Source organism: Exophiala aquamarina (genome assembly GCF_000709125.1).
Source record: "Exophiala aquamarina CBS 119918 chromosome Unknown aczIA-supercont1.5, whole genome shotgun sequence".
NCBI lineage: Eukaryota > Fungi > Ascomycota > Eurotiomycetes > Chaetothyriales > Herpotrichiellaceae > Exophiala > Exophiala aquamarina.
In genome coordinates this window covers 1,001,136-1,022,598 of record NW_013550583.1, presented here as the reverse complement: position 1 = coordinate 1,022,598, position 21,463 = coordinate 1,001,136, and the positions used below count along the sequence as shown (strand labels likewise).

The 21,463-nt window shown below is 51.3% G+C and overlaps 8 protein-coding genes across 8 annotated transcripts; 4 read left to right on the top strand and 4 right to left on the bottom strand.

Annotated features, from left to right (window-relative positions):
• Positions 1–374: 374 nt before the first annotated feature.
• Positions 375–1,364, bottom strand: A1O9_07032 (uncharacterized protein; the record flags this gene model as incomplete). The annotated part of the gene is made up of 2 exons (XM_013403978.1): positions 375–947; positions 999–1,364. The coding sequence occupies 2 exons, from the start codon at positions 1,362–1,364 to the stop codon at positions 375–377; spliced, it is 939 nt and encodes a 312-aa protein (XP_013259432.1).
• A 1,801-nt stretch (positions 1,365–3,165) lies between these two features.
• Positions 3,166–3,663, bottom strand: A1O9_07031 (uncharacterized protein; the record flags this gene model as incomplete). The annotated part of the gene is made up of 1 exon (XM_013403977.1): positions 3,166–3,663. One exon carries the CDS (start codon positions 3,661–3,663, stop codon positions 3,166–3,168), a length of 498 nt encoding a protein of 165 aa, XP_013259431.1.
• A 607-nt stretch (positions 3,664–4,270) lies between these two features.
• Positions 4,271–5,264, top strand: A1O9_07030 (uncharacterized protein; the record flags this gene model as incomplete). Its single annotated transcript, XM_013403976.1, has 3 exons — positions 4,271–4,333; positions 4,384–4,695; positions 4,746–5,264. The coding sequence occupies 3 exons, from the start codon at positions 4,271–4,273 to the stop codon at positions 5,262–5,264; spliced, it is 894 nt and encodes a 297-aa protein (XP_013259430.1).
• A 1,780-nt stretch (positions 5,265–7,044) lies between these two features.
• Positions 7,045–7,964, top strand: A1O9_07029 (uncharacterized protein; the record flags this gene model as incomplete). Its single annotated transcript, XM_013403975.1, has 2 exons — positions 7,045–7,476; positions 7,560–7,964. 2 exons carry the CDS (start codon positions 7,045–7,047, stop codon positions 7,962–7,964), a joined length of 837 nt encoding a protein of 278 aa, XP_013259429.1.
• Positions 7,965–8,807: 843 nt separating this feature from the next.
• On the bottom strand, positions 8,808–9,983 carry A1O9_07028 (uncharacterized protein; the record flags this gene model as incomplete). Its single annotated transcript, XM_013403974.1, has 1 exon — positions 8,808–9,983. The coding sequence occupies one exon, from the start codon at positions 9,981–9,983 to the stop codon at positions 8,808–8,810; it is 1,176 nt and encodes a 391-aa protein (XP_013259428.1).
• Positions 9,984–12,195: 2,212 nt separating this feature from the next.
• A1O9_07027 (uncharacterized protein) lies at positions 12,196–16,813 on the top strand (the record flags this gene model as incomplete). The annotated part of the gene is made up of 3 exons (XM_013403973.1): positions 12,196–14,251; positions 14,356–16,026; positions 16,710–16,813. The coding sequence occupies 3 exons, from the start codon at positions 12,196–12,198 to the stop codon at positions 16,811–16,813; spliced, it is 3,831 nt and encodes a 1,276-aa protein (XP_013259427.1).
• A 139-nt stretch (positions 16,814–16,952) lies between these two features.
• On the top strand, positions 16,953–18,266 carry A1O9_07026 (uncharacterized protein; the record flags this gene model as incomplete). The annotated part of the gene is made up of 1 exon (XM_013403972.1): positions 16,953–18,266. The coding sequence occupies one exon, from the start codon at positions 16,953–16,955 to the stop codon at positions 18,264–18,266; it is 1,314 nt and encodes a 437-aa protein (XP_013259426.1).
• Positions 18,267–18,735: 469 nt separating this feature from the next.
• Positions 18,736–20,573, bottom strand: A1O9_07025 (uncharacterized protein; the record flags this gene model as incomplete). Its single annotated transcript, XM_013403971.1, has 3 exons — positions 18,736–19,722; positions 19,781–20,340; positions 20,393–20,573. 3 exons carry the CDS (start codon positions 20,571–20,573, stop codon positions 18,736–18,738), a joined length of 1,728 nt encoding a protein of 575 aa, XP_013259425.1.
• Between the last annotated feature and the right edge of the window lie 890 nt (positions 20,574–21,463).

Here is a 21,463-nt window from a genome sequence, read left to right as displayed (position 1 = left end):
ACCTCGATGTCGAGGGAGTTCATAGCATGCCTTCTAGTGGGCACGCAAAGAAATGTCTCCGTCAGAATCCGAGGGCCCTCTTTCTCATCATCGTAAAACCAAGAGAAGATGCCGTGCTGGAAGGTAGAAGGGAAACCAGTGCTTCTGCCCAACCCTGGCAAGAGCCCTGGCATGTGCGCTCTCAAATGGTTCGTATTTGGGGGAAATGAAAATCCTCATTTTCCTTCACTCTTCATGGTTCTTCCTAAAGTGTCTATGTGTTGAGAACATGTTTTCTTCGTAGCCTGGTGTCCTTGTGGGGTCTCGTCCTCCCAGCATTGTTCTTGCCTTTCCGGTGATACGGCGATAATGGAGGAATGTCATCCTCTATACCATTACAACAAAGCCACCATCGCGCCCAAAACCACACCTGCGAATGGAGATGCATCCCGAACGTTCAAGCCCGAGGCAGCACCTGTGAAGGTTGCGGGTGCAACAGCCACGGAGCTGGTGGCAACCGTCTGAACGGGTGGTGCTTCGACGATAGAGCTTGAAGCAGGTGGTGCACCACCGCCAGGGAAGCCGCCTCCGAAGGTGAAGGACTCAGTGGCAGCGGGCGCTGGGGGCGCTGGCGGTGGGGGAGGAGCAGTAGCACCTGATGGAGGCGGAGCTGGCATAGAGACAGTGGGTAGCTTGGCGGCGTTCTCAATGTACTTCTCGATTGTGTTCGGACTATCCTTGGGTTGGTTGATGACCATCGCCATACCTCTTTGGCAATGGTTGACTTGACCGCAGAAGATCCAGATGGGCTTGGTGTCGTTGACGAGAACGTTGTAGACAGGCGTGAATGGTTCGTCACCCTTGACTGGGATGAATCCAGATCGAACACCAGGGCGCATCGCAGATGTCATGTCAGCTGCGAGCGGTTTGCAAGGCTCGGCAAAACTGGACTCTGTGATGGTGTGGTTCTGTGAGACTTAGTTAGGTGTTCGGAATTCCATGGTTTGCGTATGACTCACCTTGGGGTGGAACTGGAACTGAACGATAGAGCCCACAGGAGCATCGATCTTGTTTGGGAAGTACTTCAAGCTGCCGTTGGCATCTGCGACAGATACGACTTGGACCATAAGCTGGCCAGGTGGTGGTGGTGTAACGCCGCCGGTGGGGATTGGAATACATCCTGCTGGGCAAGAAGGAGCTGCCTGCCATTGGGGAGGAGCGGTCTGGTGAGGAGATTGACTGGTTTGCTCCCAACTGTTCCATCCGTTACCATTAGAAGGTGGCTGCCAGTTGCCGCCACCGCCGCCGGAATTGAAATCATGGCTTGTTGCGACTGCGGCTGTCGCAAGGATCGTGGAGACCAAGAACGTCCTAAGAGAAGACATTTTTTAGATTGATATGATTTTTAGGATTTAGAGAGTTGGGTAGCTTGGGTTATGCAATGAGTGACAACGAGCGACCGGCGCAAAGAATTTTAACTGCAGTGCGTCAAGCAGCAGAATGAACGAACAGACCTGTACAGAAACGAGAGGTCAAACAAACGATGTGGAATGATGGAATGGAGAAATCGGCTGGAAGAAAGACGGATGCACGCGCTACATATGTAGGCCATCTGGAGGCGGGCAGTGCAGAAGTGACCAGGGCGTCAAATTCCAAAGTTTCCACAGTCCTTAGAATTATGGATCTGGATCTCCTGGGAAGATGGCACTGATCGAGTTTCGTTACCTGGTCAGGTTTGGCCCCTGGGAAAGGTTGCTTGATTGGGGTCATCGTTTATGGTGTCTGAAGTTCGTCTCAGGAGTCAAGGGCAGAGGCAAACGCGACAGGTGAGGAAGCCAGGAAGCAAAGGGCTGAGCCAAGCGCCAAATGGCAAAGCGGCGGTAACGGTTGGGTGGTGATAGGAAGCCTGGCCGAGAAGGCTGGTGTTTGAGGTTGAGAGCGACAAGGCCATTTGAAGCGCTGGCACGTTTTGGATTGTGTCTGGAGGAGGCGAGCTGAGGCATCTCCTGTTTCGGCCATGGCCTTTTTCCATTTTGGGAACCCCTGGCCGCGGCATGTTTGTCGTGTTTGCTGAAGTCTTGGCATTCAACTGAGAGCCTTGGCATCATGGGGGCGATCGAGCCTTGCACTTTTCTGGAGAATGGGCGAGACATGCATTTCCACCAGCAGCCTGGTCGGTCCTAGTACTTCGTAGGAATGGGCCTCTTTGTGGGCCATGAATGTGACGGTGAGAACTTCAGCACCTTCAGCACCGACCCACCGAACCATCCCATCTCGCCTACATGCCCAAGACTGCACTAGAGCGATCTTGATTCTTGTTCAATCTGCGTCTTCAACGTCGGACCCATGGTCGCCCAGGTCGCTAATCCCCACCGACTCACCCAGACCTCGCACTGCCAGCGTGATGCTCCCTGGGCAAGCCGGATCGCTTCCTTCCCGGGTTTCATCCCAAGAAAGGCCTGGCTTGCACGCTTGAGCGTCTTCACACTAAGCAGCGCAATTAGGAAACCTGTCACCGGCTACAGCCTTTACCGAGAATGATACGTAACGCTTGTCAAGGGCACAACCATGCATTCTTGGTTGTTGACCTTCCTAATCTTCGCAATCGCCATTGTGCTGTTCCGCATTCGTCCTGAAATTTGGAAATCTCGATTAATAACCTGATTGGAGTGTTACAACGTGCTACTACTGCATTCGCCCTTGTGATTGCGATATATGTACGGAGTACGGGTATCGTTATCATGGGAGTGCTATGCACGTGTTTTTGGTTACTTGGGAAATGCTCTCCCTTCATACTTGACCAACACGGAGTACTCCATACCGAGTACGTCGTACACATTGTCTCAAATGTTCGAAATGTCTGATTAACAATAACTACCATGCCATTAATCCTCGTGCCCCGCAAACTGAAAAGCAAGTCGCCCCTCAGGCCATACACCGTGCAAACCCGATCCCACGCCCATGCGACGACATTTGTAACTCCCGGGCACCTCCGAACCTTTCAACCACAGGCCTCTGTGCGACGGCGGGACAACCGTCTTGCCTGCTCCGATAACCACTAGCGTTGATATAATGTCACACGTGCTGTGTTCCTCTCATCGCCAATACTCCGTTCCCTTGTACGTCTGTCGTCAGCCATAAACGCATAGCCCCACGCAAACCGCGACCGGCAATGACTCGATATCATCAAGTCATTGTATAACCATGAGTCGGAGTTGTCATGAAGTTCCATTGTCCGGGAGGCAGATTGTCTCGCTGACCGAAAGTTGGAGTGCTTTGAACAGGTTCGGTGAGGTCAGCGGTCAACGCGGGATCGACATCGTCTTCAGGCTTTCTCTTCTTCGGTCGACCACGAGGACGATTGGCATTGGGCGGATCTAAAACATATTCTTCCTTGAGCTGCATAGAGATATTTGGATCGTAGCCACGCTCGCGTGCAAGTCGTCGTAAGCCAGCAAGCACTTTGGGTTCCACGCCGGTGATCTCGTGGATTCTTTCGGATGAGATACTGGCTTCAGCCAGAGCGAGCGCTTGAATGCGCACTGCGGTTGAATGTTCCTGCATTTTGAGGACCTTGGGAGCTTTCGCCTCGGTCGACTTCTGGGTCCAATCTTGACTTCTGAAGAATGCGGCTGGGTCAGCAGCTTGCCGAGTGATACTTGTCTCCAATCCCTGCTCTTTCATGGCTTCGAGGTATTGTTGGCAGCCCAGCAGATGCACCCGCTGGCGCGAGGTGTGCTGGGCCATCTCCCTGCCACAGTACTTGCATCGTACCTGGGCGAGTTTCTATTGCGCGTGTTAGATGGGACAATGTTTTGACAAGGCGCATGGAGGGCGACAACATTTACCTGTGTGCCATCCGGATCCTGAGGAATGATATCCCAGGCAGAGTGAGTTTCGGTATCACCTGGTTTGTTCTTGTAGCCACCACTACCGGGGCCACCCATCTCTACAGGCAACTTGGATGCAATGGTACAGCCTTGTCTGGAGGAATTGGAGGTTGTAATGTCGGACTGTCGAGGTCTTTTGACGGATGACGGATGAGAATGAGATGGCGAGATGGAAACCAGGCGTCATTACAGAGTTTGCGGCTGAAGTCTTTTGAACAGCGCTAGTCTATTTTGGGCTTCAAGCAAAACACGCCCCGCGTCTCGTTCTTGGAGGTCGGAGGTCAATAATCAAGAGGGACCATGGCAATGCAATGCAGCCGCCGTCGTGGAATTGAATCAACTTTTTCTGCGCTCATTTTGTGTCTCTTGGTTTCTGTGTTCCTCAAACAACCCATCCAGGTATGGCGGAGTCCGTCCAAACATCGACTGCGCTACTCACCGAGCATCTCCAGTACACACCCTTGGTAGGCACATCCTCTTCAACAAGAGGAGAGACTGGCTAAAAACTTGGTAGTCATTGATTGACGATATTATCAATTCCGTTAACAACTTTGTATATCAAGGTGTTGGTAGTTTAGAGACCGGGCTACTCTCAACACCGCCAGAGAGACTAGGCTTCAAACCAGTCAAGCCAGACCCAGAAACCACAAGCCAGGAAGAATTCCCGGAAGCGAAAAAGGAGATTGAGGAGGGCTTACACAAACTCGAGACGCTACTGAACTCGACTGTGGACAAGAACTTTGATAAGTTTGAGATATACGTGTTGCGGAATATCTTGTCTGTGCCCGCGGACCTGGTTAGTTGGGTGCGCCTTGGTCACTACGAAGTGAGTTCTCAGTGCCATTACTGGACCTGAATGCAATTCTGACTCCTCAGGGTATTTCGTTTCCACCAACAGAAAATGCGCCCTCTGCTGAAAGTGTCCAACTGCTTCGGCGCAAGCTCGCAGGCTCACGAACGGTAGCCCGTGGCCTCTTTGAAGAACAGACCAAGAATGAGGCGTTGCTGGAACAACTGCGAGGCATTGTTGGCAACTCCCCGGGCGCACCGAACAATCTCTCTTTCCTCACTGCAGCTACACCTATCGGTCAACAGACATTGACCACGAATACGAACTTTGCACTCTCACAATTACCCGCGTTGAGGGCACTACTTGCCGAATTACGACCAAAATTGGCCGCGTTGAGGGAGGCGAAGGGAATACTGCAAGCAAATACAGCAAAAGATGAATTGAGAGGTGAACGACGAGAATATATTGAACAGCGCACACGATCGCATCTGGAGCGAAACGGCCAGACGGTGGGAGATGACGCGGCGATGGTGTCCGGCAAGCGAGTCGATCCCGACGAGATTCTTGCCTTGGACAAGGTGGCCTCGATCTTTGAGCCAGCATGAAAGCACGGTTCCAGGCCCCGGGTACCGAGCAAAAAGAGACCTTCAGTCAGTCTCGCAACAGCGATCGCTTGCAGTCAAGTGCAGGCTATGCGATCGCTAGCTCGACGAGAACGAGAGATGCCGAGTCAGGCGCATTAGTGACAGTGCATAAGGTTGAGGTGAAGGGGTTGCCAAAATCTCCAGCGAGCCTGATTTGGTCAAAGAAAGACTGATTTTGGAAAGTGCAACAAGTTTCGTTCACCAGCAATGTCGAAATGTTGTGCATGAAGTCAAAGTCATGTGTGCAGCAAAGGCGGAGCCGTGACTCTGCAAGGACGGAAGAGCCCCAGAAGAGGGAATAGTGAAGTGTTTCAAGAAGTGGGCTTTCCAGGGCACCCCATCTCACGGCCCAAGGGCGTAACCGACATTGGGAAGGCTGGCTGCAAAAGACGGGAGGGTGTTTGCAGGTCTTTACTCTGTCGAGCGTGGTATGGGAGGGTCGAGGGTCTTGGTGCAGCTGGAGTCAGACTGATGCAGAGGCCACCAGCAGATAATGAGCTTAGTGCATCCGGACTCTTCGTGCGAGTCTACGACTGGAATCCGGATACCTTTGCTTGACTCAAGCAATCTCAAGCAGGGAGCAATCTAGATTTCGGGTACCTGGGGGTGTGGAGGATAGATGTGCCAATGACAAGGACGGGGATCTGCTGGGCTCTAGTGGGATCAGCGTTGCAGTGTCGGAAGTCCTGGTGCAAGTTGCAACAGCCTAGTCGACATACGGAGTCAAGTACATTGATACATACGACATACCCACAGTGCGGAGTACCACTTCGGTACTACGAGAGCAATTGTTCGGCGAACAGACCGGCCTCTATACGACGTTGCCTGGCTTGATCAAATATGGGCTTGGATCTGCGAGGTGCATAATCGTACAATACTCGGAACTCGTGTCAGCAGCGGGTTGTTTCAATGACGATAACAAATGATCCTGATCCTGCCGTGCTCGAGCTGCTTCTCTTTCTCGCGCCCTGAGGTCCATAAATAACTCTGCTCTCAGATAGGCCAGCGTCCCCTCGTCCCCCTTCTGGCAACATTTATCTCTCCTCTTTCGTCTTTCCGCATTTCTCGCTCCTCTCTCCCTCTCGCCGCTCGCCGTCTCTCCCTCGCTATGTGTGCGCTGTCATGGAGTCATCGGCGATGGCACTGATCCCTGCCGCCCACAACCCAGCATAGCCAACCAGACTCTGCCACTCTGCCAAGACGATATTTTAGTTGGCGCCCACTGCTTAACTCGGCTTTCATCCTCTTCTCTCATCCTCTCGTTCGTCCCCTTCCAACCCCCCATCTTCGCTTCTCTCATCCAGTAGGCTTGCCAGCACCTGACGGGCCCTGTTGGCCTTTAGCCGCCAACTAAATCTGATGCCCGCATCTCGACCTAATGTTGATTCGTCGTTGGCCCCAAGCTCGCTGGGCCTTGTGTATATTTCGAGAAACTCCCTTAATTGTTCTGCTAAGTACATCTCCTGTACGCGCCTGGGTGGGAACATGAAGACCCGCCAGCCTCAGCAACGGGATCCCAAATAAAGCAGGGGATTTACCTCAACTCAACCGCCAGCACAATCTCCATTGTAATAAAAGAGGCCGAACCTGCTATCTGCCTCTGTCCTGCTATTAATCGTTTCATCTTCTTGCTGTCCTTGGTTGCCCTGCGCTGGTTTCGCACTGTTTCTCCCCCCGTGATAAAACATAAACCGCACTCATTTGTTGTTGATTTGTATATTTCATTTTCAATCATACAATCATGGAACACCCCTCAAGCCTTCGTGCATCGACGGAAACCCGTTCCACCGCCCGTCCTCCGTCGAGCAATCAGAAAGCAGAACCATATGAATACAAATCAATTACTGTCATTCCCTCTCCTTTAATGACAGCCTCGCTGAACTCCCGCCATTCTGCCTCCTCTGCCCAGGAGTCCACCTATCTCTCCCAAGCAAGATGGCTTCGAAGGAGCCGCCTGGCCCTTACGCTCCTGATCATCGGCACTGGAGTTGCTACCGTGGCCTGCACCGGCCACGTCCAAAAGAGATACAATTCTACCCACCTGGGCTCGGAATATCACTTAACCCTATGGCCCATCAATATCGACCTAAGACCAAATCTTGCCATCATGAACTCCGCCGCAATTACCGTGGCTAGCAGCATCGGATACCTCGTGTTCTCAGTCTTGCCATCGGTAAGGAAAAGCTCTTTCCGTTCCCTCCCAGGAGACTCACCCAAACTCCCCTAAGGCTATCACTAACAAATCCTCCTCCCCAGCCTCATTCCCGCAATGTCCTGTACAACATCTTCTTCGCAACAGCGTCACTAGTGGGACTGATCCTCTGCATCTTCGCCCTGGCATTCAACCTCACCCTCAGCAATCCGAGCACCAAACATCAACGCGACTCCCTGCAATCCTGGACCTGCAAGTTCGCCCACGGCGCTCAGCAATTCGACACCGACGCCAGCCAGTTACAGATTCCAGTCTACCTCAATGATGGCATGACCATCCCAGCAGGTTTCAAGCGCCTCTGCAGTGAAAGCGAAGCCAGCGTCGGACTCATTGCTGCGCTGCTGGTCCTGGAGGTAGTCGGCTGCGCCGTCGCTGGGGTTGGCATGATGTTGGAGCGTAGGATGGCCGACGCGAGACGGAACAGGTATTCCGACAGTGAGAAGAAATAGTCGCAGCTGGTTGTGAAGGTGGTGGGCGCTGGAGAGGGTTCAAAGCTGGGAAATTGAGCCTTCCAGGACGATGAGACGCCCAATCAATGGGGGGAAGGAAATCAGACAGACGACAGATGAAGCAGTGCATGACTGCATATGATGGTACTTTTGGTCCCGAGAGGGACGCTCATTATTATTTGTTTTATTCTCATTCTCAGTAGGACGGCTTTTCGGCGTGGCCTGGCTCGGCTCATTAGGGTAAAGAGGGGGTGTCTTGAACATTCTGTACCTGTAGATCATACAGATGTAGCACTAAACACTATTCTGTTTCTTCCCTTGAGGTCTTCATTCTCGTCGGCCACAGAGACTTGCAGGTCCACTACTGAGGTAGAGTTCGGTAGCAGATTCGTCACAACTGCATTTATGAGGTAGGCAAAAGATAACGTGCAGTGGGACTCGAACCCTGGTCCATATTTCCACACGAAAAAATAATAATAATAAAGGACCACTTGGACCAGTCAATAATCCGGTGAGGTTTATAATTCTAAAGTTGGGATAGCGACATATACAGATATTCCTTTTTGAAGATAGGAGCCTTGTAGAAAAAGAGAGGTCGGCAAAGGCTGAGGGTTGGCTTGGCGCTGTTTCTTTATACGCCCGAGACATGCCAAAAAGGTGATTGAAATACTCAGTGTGGAATGTTTCAGTAGAGTTATCGTTGACTCATCCGATGAAGGCTTATGTATCGAAGTACAAGTATCCTTTCCCTGAAGGTGGGCAAGGCGAAAGATCGACGGAAAGATTAGATGAGAAGGTCCAGTCACTTCGCTACATATGTATCCCCCTTACACTATCAGCCTGCTACGCAAGCTGAACAGGTACACCAGCACACCACACCCTGCTGATGGACCTAGTATTGCTAATATCCCGAATCGGATCTTGCTTCAGCAGCACCAAGTCCGCACGCATGCCAACCTCAACGACGCCCCGATCACTTAATCCGAAATACTTCGCCGGCAGCGATGTCGCCGCGCGCAAGGCCTCTAGATTCGACAGTCCCGCCTCCACCAGTAGCTCAAGCTCCTGATGCAGCGCCTCTCCGTGCTTCACCTCCACGGGGCTAGTCGGCTCGACGTGTGCATCCGTGCCGGCCAAGATAGGCACTCCAGCGCAGTGCAAGGCAGTCACCGACGCTCTCGCATTCTCATAGTGTGGTTTCCCGGCACCATGGCGCTTCAGCCGCTTGGCCTTGATGACTTCGAGCAGGACGAATGGATGAAGCAGCATCGTCAGCAATCCGCGCCAGCCCATGGCGCCAGTGGTGGCTTTCATCATCGTGAGGGTCGGGACAGCGACTTTCTGTTTCTCCGCGCGAGCCATGCGCATGCATGCTGCGTCGTCGAGGACTCCATCGCAGGGCACGTGCGTGATCACATCTGCCGCGGCGTCTTGCGCCATGTGGAACGCGTGGAGGGCTGCAGCATGCGCAACGACGAGTTTGCCGTGTATGTGTGCTTCGGTGACGATGGCGTCTAGCGTCGCTTGGTCCGGGCCCGGGTCGTCCGCAATCATCTTGATGTAGTCCACTCCCTCGGCGACACGCTCCGAGACGAAGCGCACTGCGTCTTCGGGGCTTGACACCAGCGACGTCGGAGGCAGTGGGAGGATCGCCGCGTGCATGCTTCCACGTGATGTTGCCGGTTGGCCAGGTGTCCGGAAATCGCTGGCAGTGCTTCCGGGAAAACCGCGGTGGGCCTCGATCTTCGAGGGTGGCCAGGTGGCCATGTCCAGTCCGGTCGTCACTCCATGTCGAGCCATCACCTGCAGCTCGTGTGGCGTGTTTAGGTGGATGTGTGCGTCTATCAGGCCGGGAATGAGGAATCCGCCATCGCCATCAATGGTGGTTTGTGCATCGTCGGCGGAGGCAGTTATGACGCCGCCGGAGATATACACTGTCTGTAGCTCGCTAAAGCCGTTGCCAGCAAATACGTGGACATTGTTGATTGTGAATGCTTGGTTTGGAGCGGATGTACTCATTTTTGATCAGGCTTCATGGGCTGGTGTGTGGGAAAGTGGTTGTCAAAATGTACTCATCAACTGGTCGCAATTTATTTATTTTATACTCGCTGTACCAAGCTTCTGAGCTCCAGTCTGGTAGCATTTCGGCCACGGCCTGTGCAGTTCGCGAGGCCGAACACATATTCCGATATTGATTCTGTTCATCAATGGTCGGAAACCAGGACTTGGGTGATTCCGGCGGCGGTGATAGTGTTGGCCGCATCAGAGGTGGGGGGAGAGGGTTGGTCCAAGGCTGACCTAGTCTCGAAAGGCTTAGCGCATGCGATGCAACCAATTATCGCGCCCTTCCCAAAACTCAAAGGCATCACCTGGGGCCGTCACCCCGACCGTGCCGCTTTTGAAAACCACCTACACGCGACTCTCCCTCCTCTCATCTCTTCTTCCCTCCTACTACTCACCTAACTGGTCACCTCCTCACCTGTTCACCTCTTGTCGCTCTTGTCTGACCGTTGCCATCTCGCCCTGCAGTGATTGCCCGACTGCCGTCTTCTTGCCGTTGCCACAGGCAATCTAAATTTGGTCACACTGGATGCGGCCCAGTTCGGGTTCCCGAAGCGTTCTCAGCCCTACTGTGAGACGAAGGCTGTCGTAGAAGGCAAGCCGCAGTACGGTATGGCTTCGCTTTCCGCCCTTGTCAATATTGAGGATGAAAACTCCCGTTAGATCCTAGGTGTTGCCGAACTTCTGACCGGATTTGGGCACAAGGTAGCCACGAGCTTACGTAAACTTCGTACCTAACCAGCTGCCGATAACAACGGGGCGATGCGGAATGAAGTGTCCTCTAGAAGAAGCCGCTCCTTTACGTTGTTCTGGAGATTACTGAATATTATCCGAGCCTCGAAACGGAAGGTATAGCACTTTTGGTTGATGAGCTGCTTTTCACAATGCTCGATTGTGAAAGAAGAACTTTGACATATAAGTCATAAGCCAACAATAAGAACTCTTATAACCTGCATGATGCTTCGGTTGGTCAAACACTCAAAGTGAGGCGTGAACCGCCGCTACAGAGCTCAGATGAAAGAACCCACTCCATTGGCTTCTGGAGCTGCAGATATCTTCTGCAACTTTTTATGTGTTGATCCAGTACTAACCTATCTTTAAATTTATGGGCGTTCAAAGTTGTCACCTGCAGTATATAAGTTCTGCAGAGCCTGACTTTGCCTATTTGGCCGTGGCGTCAGGTGGGCGCACCTGAAGTAGATGAATGCTGATCTCTATCCTCTACAACTGAAAACGATGCCTAGAACTCGACCATGGTAACCCCCCTTCCCCAAACGCAAGATGACCATGACGTTGGGCGGGTGCTATGCCAAGAAAAAGAGCTAACTAGTTAATGTTAGTCTATATATGCCAAGAACAAAAGTTCATCATGCTAGGGAGCAAGTTGGGATCTTGCAACGGCATCCGCTCGCCTTCCACAAACCTTCTGAGGAAACCAGAAAATGGGAGAGTCAAATGCCATGTTTGGCTGCTAAGGCGGTGGAGGAAGTGCACCGGGGCACTGAGTGGAGATGAAGATTGGACTTCCTTGACAAGGTCACCTGCGGGCTGAAACTCTTGCTTCCAGCAATCAGGCTGAGTACAGATCGAAGCTGATGGAATGAATTCATGTCCCCCAGCTCCAATAGGATCCTCCCCCGATGTTGTGTAACCTGCCCATCTATCTTTTCACATGCCCGACAGACTGACACAGTCAAATGTTTGGCTCGCGGCAGATGTCCATGGTAGGCCACGTAGCACAATCATGCAGCTGACCGGTTTTCGTCCTGTCGTACTGCCCATTGGCTCTGATTGCTTCAGGCTCGATAACATAGGCATATTTAGAGTGCATGAAGCCAACGGTTGTGTGAAGTAAGTGGTTGGCTACTTACTGAGGAGTTTGCGTTGGCAATTTTGTGATGTCTCAGTTCGTTGGACCTTGGGTGTCTGCACCATTCTGCCACCATTCTCACTATTTCTCGCTGTGAGGCAGAGCGACGCTGCTGCCTATATCATGGGAGGTCCAAGAAAGTGCCCTAGCGTGTTGAGCCTCTTTGTCTTTTAGCGATCTCATGGGATTGTGGACCTTATTCCTGTCGACTCTTTCCCAGCTCCTTACTTCTGTACACTTATCAGGGATCCTGCCAACACAATATCCGTTACGCAATCCAAATAAAACCCAGTTCCCGATATGGGTTCCTGGGGTGATGAGGCACGGGGCTGGGGTCACAGAAGTGGGTTTGGAAATTTTCGAAGAGGGAACAGTTGGGGTGGAGGAAGACGAGGAGGTTCTGGTAAGGACAGGGCAGACAGAAGAATATGTCGACATTTTCAACAGACTGGCTCCTGCCGGTTTGGCTCATCGTGCGAATTCTCCCATGACCTTCCTTCAGAGGGTGGTGGCAGCCTGCGGGAATCGAAACAACCATCACCAAGATTTGAGACATCTGAACAACGGCGAGCCAAAGCGGACTACAATTCGTGGAAAAAGATTATCAAAGAAGAGCCTAGGACTGAAGATACAATGACCATGGAACAATTATGGAAGGGAGCACTTGCGATCTTAAATGACGGTAGCCGGGAATGGAAACAGAGACTACCAAGAGATCTTGACGACGAACAGTACTTTGGTCGCGAGCACATCAAGACATTACTGGCCATGCGTGCAACATTTTACAGTCGAGACATATTCATTCGAATTGTTCATCCTTTCCTCTTGGTCATAACGCATTCCTCCATGTTAGACTGCCTCTCTGTTGACACTTCCGTGGGAGGATTATACAACTTCATTGGTGGCACCAATGGTACTCGCGCAGTTCCGTTCTTCCAGCATGTCTGTGACACTCTCGTCAGCACCAGTGTTGACGAGAGCTTCTTGGCCACTGCCGCCATGCTCGGGACAACGCTGATAGGGGTAACAACCACACTACGCGAGCTTCTTAGGAGGGAGCCAAGAACCAGGTTTAACGATGACCTTCCAGCTCTTGCCGACTTTGTGGAGAACGCGATACAGGTGATCACTGGGGTCTCACAATCTCAAATGGCCATGATCGTCCTCGGTCACATTAACGAGATACGAGCAATGGTGGCTCGTGCAAAGGGAATGTTACTAAATGATGGAGAACAGGAGGAGCTGCCTAGCACAACGACTGGATCAAGCTATCCTCGCTCTATAACAATGCCTCGAGATCGACATGACAACGATAAAGCAGATATTACGAGAATGAAGATCTTCCCCACCAATGAGGAGATCATAAGCGACGAGCCAGATTTCTTGCCATCGACCGATCTTGACCAGCCTCACTTTCTCACCGACCAAGCTGAGCGTCATATCGACACGCACTTCCGCCTGCTTCGTCACGACACATTTGGCGAACTGAAAAACCTTCTTGGAGGTCTGATGCATGCTGTGAAGAATGATCCCCTCAATCCTAAATTTAATTTCGGCAATTTTCGAGCCAACCAGTACACAAATGCTCTCATCAGTTACGTATCTTTCGACAGCCGCCCAGGCCTTGAGTTTAACATTTCATTTGCGCAACCATCCCTTGTACGTAAGAAGCCGACCTCGGAAAGGCAGAGATGGTGGGAAGAGTCCAAAAGGCTCAGCGAGGGCACCCTCCTGTCCTTCATTTCGATTCAACAAGGCGAGATTCGACATCTTTTCTTCACGGTGAGCGACAAGAATACAGACGCAGGCAAGGACCATGGTCTCACCAAAAGAGAACACCAAGGAACCATTACTGCCAGATTGGCTAATCAAGATGAAGTAAATGTGCAGAGCGCCGTTGGCCTTAGCTACCAAAAGGTGCGCGGGACACTGATAGAGTACCCTGGTATTTTGCCTGCCACTTTCATACCCATACTCGAAAACCTGCAGGACATGCAGCGATTGAGCCGGTTGCCTTTCCGCCAGTGGATCATTCCGGACAAGGTTGATAATGAGCAGGCCGCTGCGAAGATGGATATTACCCCACCACTTTATGCTCAAGAAGCCGGTTTCGAATTTTCGTTGGAGCCACTTCTCAAGTCGAACCCGCTATTCGTTGGGGGTGTTTATATCAGCCCGGCTTCGTTATCAAGCCAGGCAACTGTCATTGACGAGATGGAGGCACGAACTGATCTGGACCGCGGCCAGTGCAAGGGATTATTTGCGGCACTGACCCGGGAGTATGCTTTCATACAAGGTCCGCCGGGGACCGGAAAGACCTATCTTGGTATCCAATTGATGAAAGTCCTGATGCATTGTAAAAGAAAGGCGAATTTGGGGCCTGTGGTGATCGTGTAAGTCTTGTCCTTATGTACAGGTTCTCGCTAACGGAAAGAAGGTGTTATACAAATCACGCATTAGACCAGTTCCTGGAGCATCTGCTTGCAGTTGGCATCAATAAAATTATTCGCATTGGAGGCCAAAGTCAATCTACCCTGCTGGAAGGCCATAATCTTCGAAATGTATCTCAAACAGAGACGAAGACTGCGAACGAGAATTTTCTTCTCGCTTTACAGTACGAGTCTCTGGGCGAGGAAACAAAAAGTATCAAAGGAGACCTGGAAAGAATTCATAGAGTGCCCGAGCGCGAGAGCTGGCCACGCTTTCGACATCACCTCCAGCGGCAATATCCCCGAATCTACGCTCAATTTCGCCAGATTGATGAAAAAGGGTATAAGAGCGTTGGTAGGCATCCCTTTGAACGTTGGGCGGCAGCAGGGCATTCTTTCGAGGTGCCACTAGGCACGGGCGGAGACAAGTTGACGATGGCACGCGAGCCCGTTGACGGTTTTCTGCTTCAAAAGGCAGAGGAAAACGTTTACTTATTATCACAAGAAGAAACAAGAAAGCTTGTCCGAATGTGGACCCAAGAGATTCAAGACTATGCGTTGAATGACTTATTCGAAAGAGTGAAGCGGACTGGTGATCACCAACAAGAGATAAAAATCTTACACGACGAGGTTGATAGACGGGCCTTGCAGTCTGCAGATGTTATCGGCATCACTACGACGGGCCTAGCCAAGCGAATCTCCACCTTGAAACGTGTCAGAAGCAAGGTTGTGATTTGTGAGGAAGCAGGCGAGGTAATGGAAGCGCACATGTTATCAGCGTTGCTCCCAACGGTTGAGCATTTCATCCAAATCGGTGATCATGAGCAACTCCGTCCCCAAATCAACAATTTTATCAACCTATCACTGGAAAGCAGGCAGGGTGGTCTATATAAGCTGGACCGCAGCCAATTCGAAAGACTTTCTGTTGGGGAGTCTGGAAGGTCAAAGATGCCGGTGGCACAGCTGAATGTACAGCGGCGAATGCGTCCTGAGATCTCAAAACTGATTCGGGAGACCATATACCCCAAGCTAGGTGATCACCCCTGCACGATAGATCTTCCCGACGTTGTTGGTATGCGAGAGAACGTCTTTTGGCTAGACCACGATCATTTAGAACAGGGCCAGCACTCTGAGATGCATCACAAGTCACATTCCAATGACTGGGAGGTGGAGATGGTACACGCATTAGTGCGCCATATCGTCCGCCAAGGGACGTATAAGAGCGGTGACATTGCTGTCTTGACACCATATACCGGCCAGCTTCAGAAGCTTCGCACAGCAATGCGGAACGACTTTGAGATTGTACTTAGTGGCCGGGACCAAGAAGCGCTGGAGAAAGACGGATTTACCGATAGTATCAGCGGCATTGTCAACCGTCCAATGGACAGTGTTATGGAACAGGAATCGGACAGCGAGTCCGAACGAGGTAGAAAGGCGCCTTTGGAGAAGAAGAGGCTCAGTGAACTTTTGCGAATTGCTACTGTCGATAACTTCCAGGGTGAAGAGGCCAAGTTAATCATTGTGTCTTTAGTCAGGAGTAATATCGAGAGAAAAGTGGGGTTTCTAAGGACGACGAACCGAGTCAACGTCCTCCTCAGCCGCGCCCAGTACGGCATGTATCTCATCGGTAATTCGGATACTTATTCGAACATCCCAATGTGGCAGAAAGTCATTGACATGCTCCGCGCATCGGACGCAATTGGTAACTCCTTGGGTCTCCGTTGCCCAAGGCATGAAGACACCCCAATCCAAGTTTCGGGACCGGATGATTTCCCAAGGCTGAGTCCTGAAGGTGGATGCCGGTTGGCGTGCAGCTGGCGTCTTCGTGAATGCGGTCACATGTGCCAGGCTAGATGTCATTCAGAAAGCATGCACAATGTCTTTTCATGCCCACAACCATGCCAACGCCTCCATGAACCATGTAAACATGCATGCCAGAAACAAACTTGTGGAGAAGATTGTGGAAAATGTCACATCAAGGTGAAGGATATACAACTACCTTGTGGCCATACCAAAGACGAAGCTTTGTGCTATATCGCACAACATCCAGCTGACATCCGTTGCAATGTTCCAATGCCCAAAAAGGTTTCTAAGTGTGGTCATACGGTAGAAGTGGCATGCTGCTTGGATGTCACTTTGGATTGTTTCGGATGTCCTACGCCTTGTGCAACAATACTTGATTGTGGTCACACTTGTCCCGGAGTGTGTGGGAAGTGCAATACCAAGAACGAAATGAAGACAACTTCGATCTCTCACCAGAAATGCTGGAAAGCCTGCGGGAGACCTTTCGGAACATGCAACCATACCTGTCGCAAACCGTGTCACGACGGAAAAGATTGTGGTCCCTGTGTCTCACCCTGTAAGGTCCGCTGCCAACACTCACAGTGCAAGCTACTCTGCCACGAGGCATGTGCTCCATGCATCGAACAGTGTACATGGGCTTGCGACCACCAAGGGTCTTGCACTATGCCCTGTTCCGCTCCATGTAATAGGTTACCATGCGATCAACGCTGCTCCAAGGAACTTGCCTGCGGTCACCAGTGTCCTGGACTTTGCGGCGAGACTTGCCCTGAAAAGTACTGCCATCAATGTACCAACAAGCAGGATAGTCGAGTTGACCTTCTTGAAATGAAGACGTACGCTGAAATTGATGTCACCGAGACACCCATTGTTGTCCTAGGGTGCGGTCACTTCTTCACTGGAGAGAGTCTCGACGGTCTGGTGGGTTTGAATGAAGTTTACACCTCCGATCAATTTGGGCGGTTCACAGGGCTTCTGGATACCTCTGGGGACCTGGCCACCAAGATCCCCCAGTGCCCCGATTGTCAATGCCCGGTGAGACAGTACGTAACGCAGCGATACAACCGGTTGATCAACCGAGCCGTGATCGATGAGATGTCTAAGCGATTCCTTGTCAACGGAAAGAGGGAGTTGAGTGAACTTGAACTCAAGGTTGACAAACTCGAGAATGAGTTGGAGACGTCCATATCTCAAGTCACGAACTCCATGAGGGTTTACCGCGAAAGTGAAGGCAGACGAGCATCGTTTCTACGCAACGTCGTTGAGAAGAAGATTATTATTCGATATAAGAAATCCCATGAGCTGAATACACAGATCAGCCACTTCCTCCGAAAAGTCGCTCATCGCTATTCGCCCTCGCATAAGCTTCATGAGGCCACAGTTCACGCCATCAACACTACGGCGAGCAAGTCGAAGTCATTGGACGCAGCACTAGCGTCTCTAAGCATTAGGGAACCTCTAAGTTCCATTCCGCCTATCGAGCGCGACCGCCGCATTACGCTGGGAGGGCGAATGGTCCAAATAAAAGTAGAGTGTATCGTTCTCGAAGACAAATTCAGAGTTGCAGCGACCATAAATTCTACAATAACCCGGTTGTCCGCCGAGAGTGGTTCTACTGCAGCAGCACACTTCACAATCCCTGGCGGTTCGCCAATGAAACTCACCCAGCCGTTCCTTCAGATCTGCGCGAAATTCATCGAGGACTGCAACGCCGAAAACCTCCCCAAGCTCGCAGTCGAAGTTTCACTCTACTACGCCAGAGTAGCTCGACTTTACCGCGGTTCAGGTTTGTGTAACGACAACAATAACGACAAAAATGACATCCGGACAGCCACTGAGTACGTCAACGATGCGAAGGGTTTACTAGAAAAGGCGCTTGAGCTTTGCAAACAGCCTTTTGAGAACGCCGAGCAGTTGAAGAAGGCGGTCGAGGAGACTACCAAGTTTCTAGGAAAAGAATGGTACGAAGCGGTCACGGCCGAAGAGTTCGCCACGATCAAGCAGGCGATGGTGAATGGGTCCAGGGGCATCGCGACGCATTCGGGTCACTGGTATAACTGTAGCAATGGACACCCGGTGTGTATTGCCATTTTTCTTTTCTTTGTTCCTTTTTTCGCTTGTGGAAACACTATTACTCTGTAGTTCGATATGCCCAAAGTTACTGACACACTTATGACAGTTCGCAATTGGTGAGTGTGGGATGCCGATGGAACAAGCCCGCTGTCCGGAATGTGGAGCGCCGATTGGGGGTTCGAATCATCAGGCTGTCGCGGGCGTCACGCGTGCGACGCAAATGGAAACTTGAAGCATCGATTTGTGAAGGAGGACATGAGTAGATCGTAATATACGGGCCACATGGGGTGTAGTTTACTTGAGTGCAGTTTTCCGTCGTCTTGCCGTGCCAAGGGTGAGCACTGGGCAGCTCACCCTTCTTCTCAAACGGGGTGAGGCGCGAGGGTGTAGATTTACCACATCATGGCGGCTGAAGACGGACAAAGCTGCAGGTGCTCTTAGACGACCGGTCGAGAGCCAAAGGCAATTGATGTAGATCCGCATCCCCTGTGTCTTCGTTGAATGCTGAGGTTTGGCTCCCAAGATCTTCAGCAGACTTTCAGGTCAGGAGCAGAATAGTTTTAGATTCTCGAAGGACTGTGCTCCACGAGACATGCAATTCTCCAGCGTCACGTCTCCGCCAAACTTCTTTTGCCACCAATTCTGCAGCTTCTGCGTTCTTGAATCCTGACCACGAGGCATATCTCATGCACCGGATGGCACGGCTACGCAGGGTGCTCCCAATGGCTTCACAAGCGGCAATGAAACTTGGCCACACAATCACACCCAACCTGGTGTGAGGGAAAAAGCAAAGATTGCTTTCGCGAAGGCTTTCGACGCCAGTCAAGATGCTCTCTACATAGTGCTGAAGTATCATAGGGTTAGTTCCGCGCACGAAGCGAAAGAAGTAGATCAACAGTGCATGATGCATGACTGTCGAGGTGATTGACTTCATGGTATCAACAGGACTTTGAGTCGGTTTTGCATTTGTGCCCATTTTGAGAGAAACAGACAGAACGCTGCTAATTTCGGTGGTTCCACGCGCTGCTTTCCATCCACAGACTTCAGCCTCGAGGGCCGCTGCAGCTCCAACAAGGTAAGGAGGCATGAAAGGCTGAGCTGTTCCGTGAAGCTGTGGGGGATCAATCAAGGAGACCATACTTGTTGTTCTAGTGATCAACCTCAAAATCGAGACCGGGATTCCATATAGCTCGGAAAAGTCGTACTCGTCGGTGTCACATAGTCCTAGATCGGACATGACTCGTTGATCCGACGACATATCTGTTGGGCACCGAAATTCGCTGTCCGGAGTCTTCTCCACCAATGAGACTTCTTCCGCAAGTATACTCTTCTGGCCAAGTGTCTCGAGATACTGGGCTCGGGTTTGAATGAAGGTTGTCTGTGCGATAATTCTGATATAGGCGAAAATGCGATGTAATTGTAAAGCATCGTCAGAGAATCGCAACTTCCTCCGTCCAATATTGTGAACGATGTGTTCGCATCTGAGGATAAAAAGATGTGCGTCCCATGGGTCACCGCTGATGATCTGGAAAGGTCTTTAACGCTGTACTGTGCAAAACATCATTGAGAGTGGGAAGGCATACTCCAGCACAGATCAAGCTCATCGCACTGACGAAGACTTCTTTGTATTTTACTCTCTCGGTCGGATTTTCAGATAGCGCCAGCAGACACTTTTGGAACGTCGTGCGGGCAATGTCCCTGTACTTTAAGCCCTGGGAATACCAATATTTTGAGTTCTCAGCCTGCTCGATAGACACAATGGGCTCCGTTCCTCCGTCAGGAGTAGTGGAAGAGGCCTTGTGAAGGGTACCTAGATGGTAGCAAGTCAGAGATAGAAGGCTGTACAGCAGCGATACCCTGGCAAAGCTCGATTTGCCCATGATATTTAGCTCTCCATACGCAGTCAGAGCGCACGGCACGTGGATGCCTTTCCACGGAGCCTTTGTCTGTGGTAGGCCCGAAAGAGAATCAATGACATGAGTGGTATAGTGTGATAAAAGGAATCGAACATCTGAGGGTAAGTAAGGCGATTCATGAGTCAAAGAGGATACAGCAGAGTGTTTGAAAGATGGGTCGACCATAGTGAGAGGCTGCTTCTCAAGGGCATCGGTTGCAAGCGGAGTAAAGCTCGGTAGCTCAATCCCTGGGACTCGTCAATCCAACCAGACATTGTCAAATACGTTACAGATGCTCACCCTCAAAGAAAGAAGCATAGCTCATGTCAGTGGAGCCCTCGTCAAAAGTCCTCGCTGTTGACATTGTGGGTATCACGATTTGTGTCTTCGTGTCATCGTTGAACAATGAAGACAGTGGCCACTCAGTGTCGTCCACCCAGGCCGCCGAGTCCAGTCCAAGATTGGGCAAATAAGAGGCCATAGCTGAGGATGTCTTATTCAAGTCTTCGAGAGGTTGGCTTGGAGGCACAAGTCGAAAAACTGAAAACGGACCAAGAGTTAATTCCTGAGCGGGAACGTGGTGGGTCGTCCTTTCCGCCCGTTCGTCCAGATTTTCAAGAATCTCGTCAAGTTGCACCGAGTCTTGCGAATGTGGGAGCTGTCGAATCAAGTCATCTGATAACTTGGATCGGTAGTGCGCTGATAACAGTGAGTATTTAGCTACAACGACAATGTGTCGCCATCAACCTACTGTCGAATAGTTCTGTCCGGGCACGACGACTTTCAGGAGAATTGACGGGCGACTTCACCACCAAAAGCGTATCAGCTTGATCGGGCTTCCATATCGGGAGCCACTGCAGCTGTGTCTGATATCCCCTGCATTCATGGCCTAGCCTGTCGCAATTCTGGCACGTTGGCCGACGCAGATCACACTTAACCTTTCGAGCACGACAGGTCAAGCATCCCGTGAAGGTCCTCGTCCTCGGCTTTGCTTCCCGCTTCGTCGATTGAGGCATGGGGCCCTGGGTTATTCTCCAGGTGAACACGTCGGCGAGCCCGTCCACGTTGAATTACTTAACTAGAAAGCCTGGGCGACTGAATGTTCTTATCTAAATCGACTGCAAAATTGGTCCACCAGCCAACCTCTTGGCGCTGATAGCTTTCGGTGTTGGCGCTGTCATCACACGATACCAGCGACTTTGCCGAGGTGCAGCTACCGAGACGCGGGGATTGGAGTACAAGGTTTATGGCTTATCATTTCCCAAAATCTTAATCGTTAAACTGGAAGGTGTCGACGACGTGGATGCACAGAATGCTGGGGTGTTCGGCGAACGTTCCACCAGCCATTTCGGGGGGGATGTGTTGCGCTTT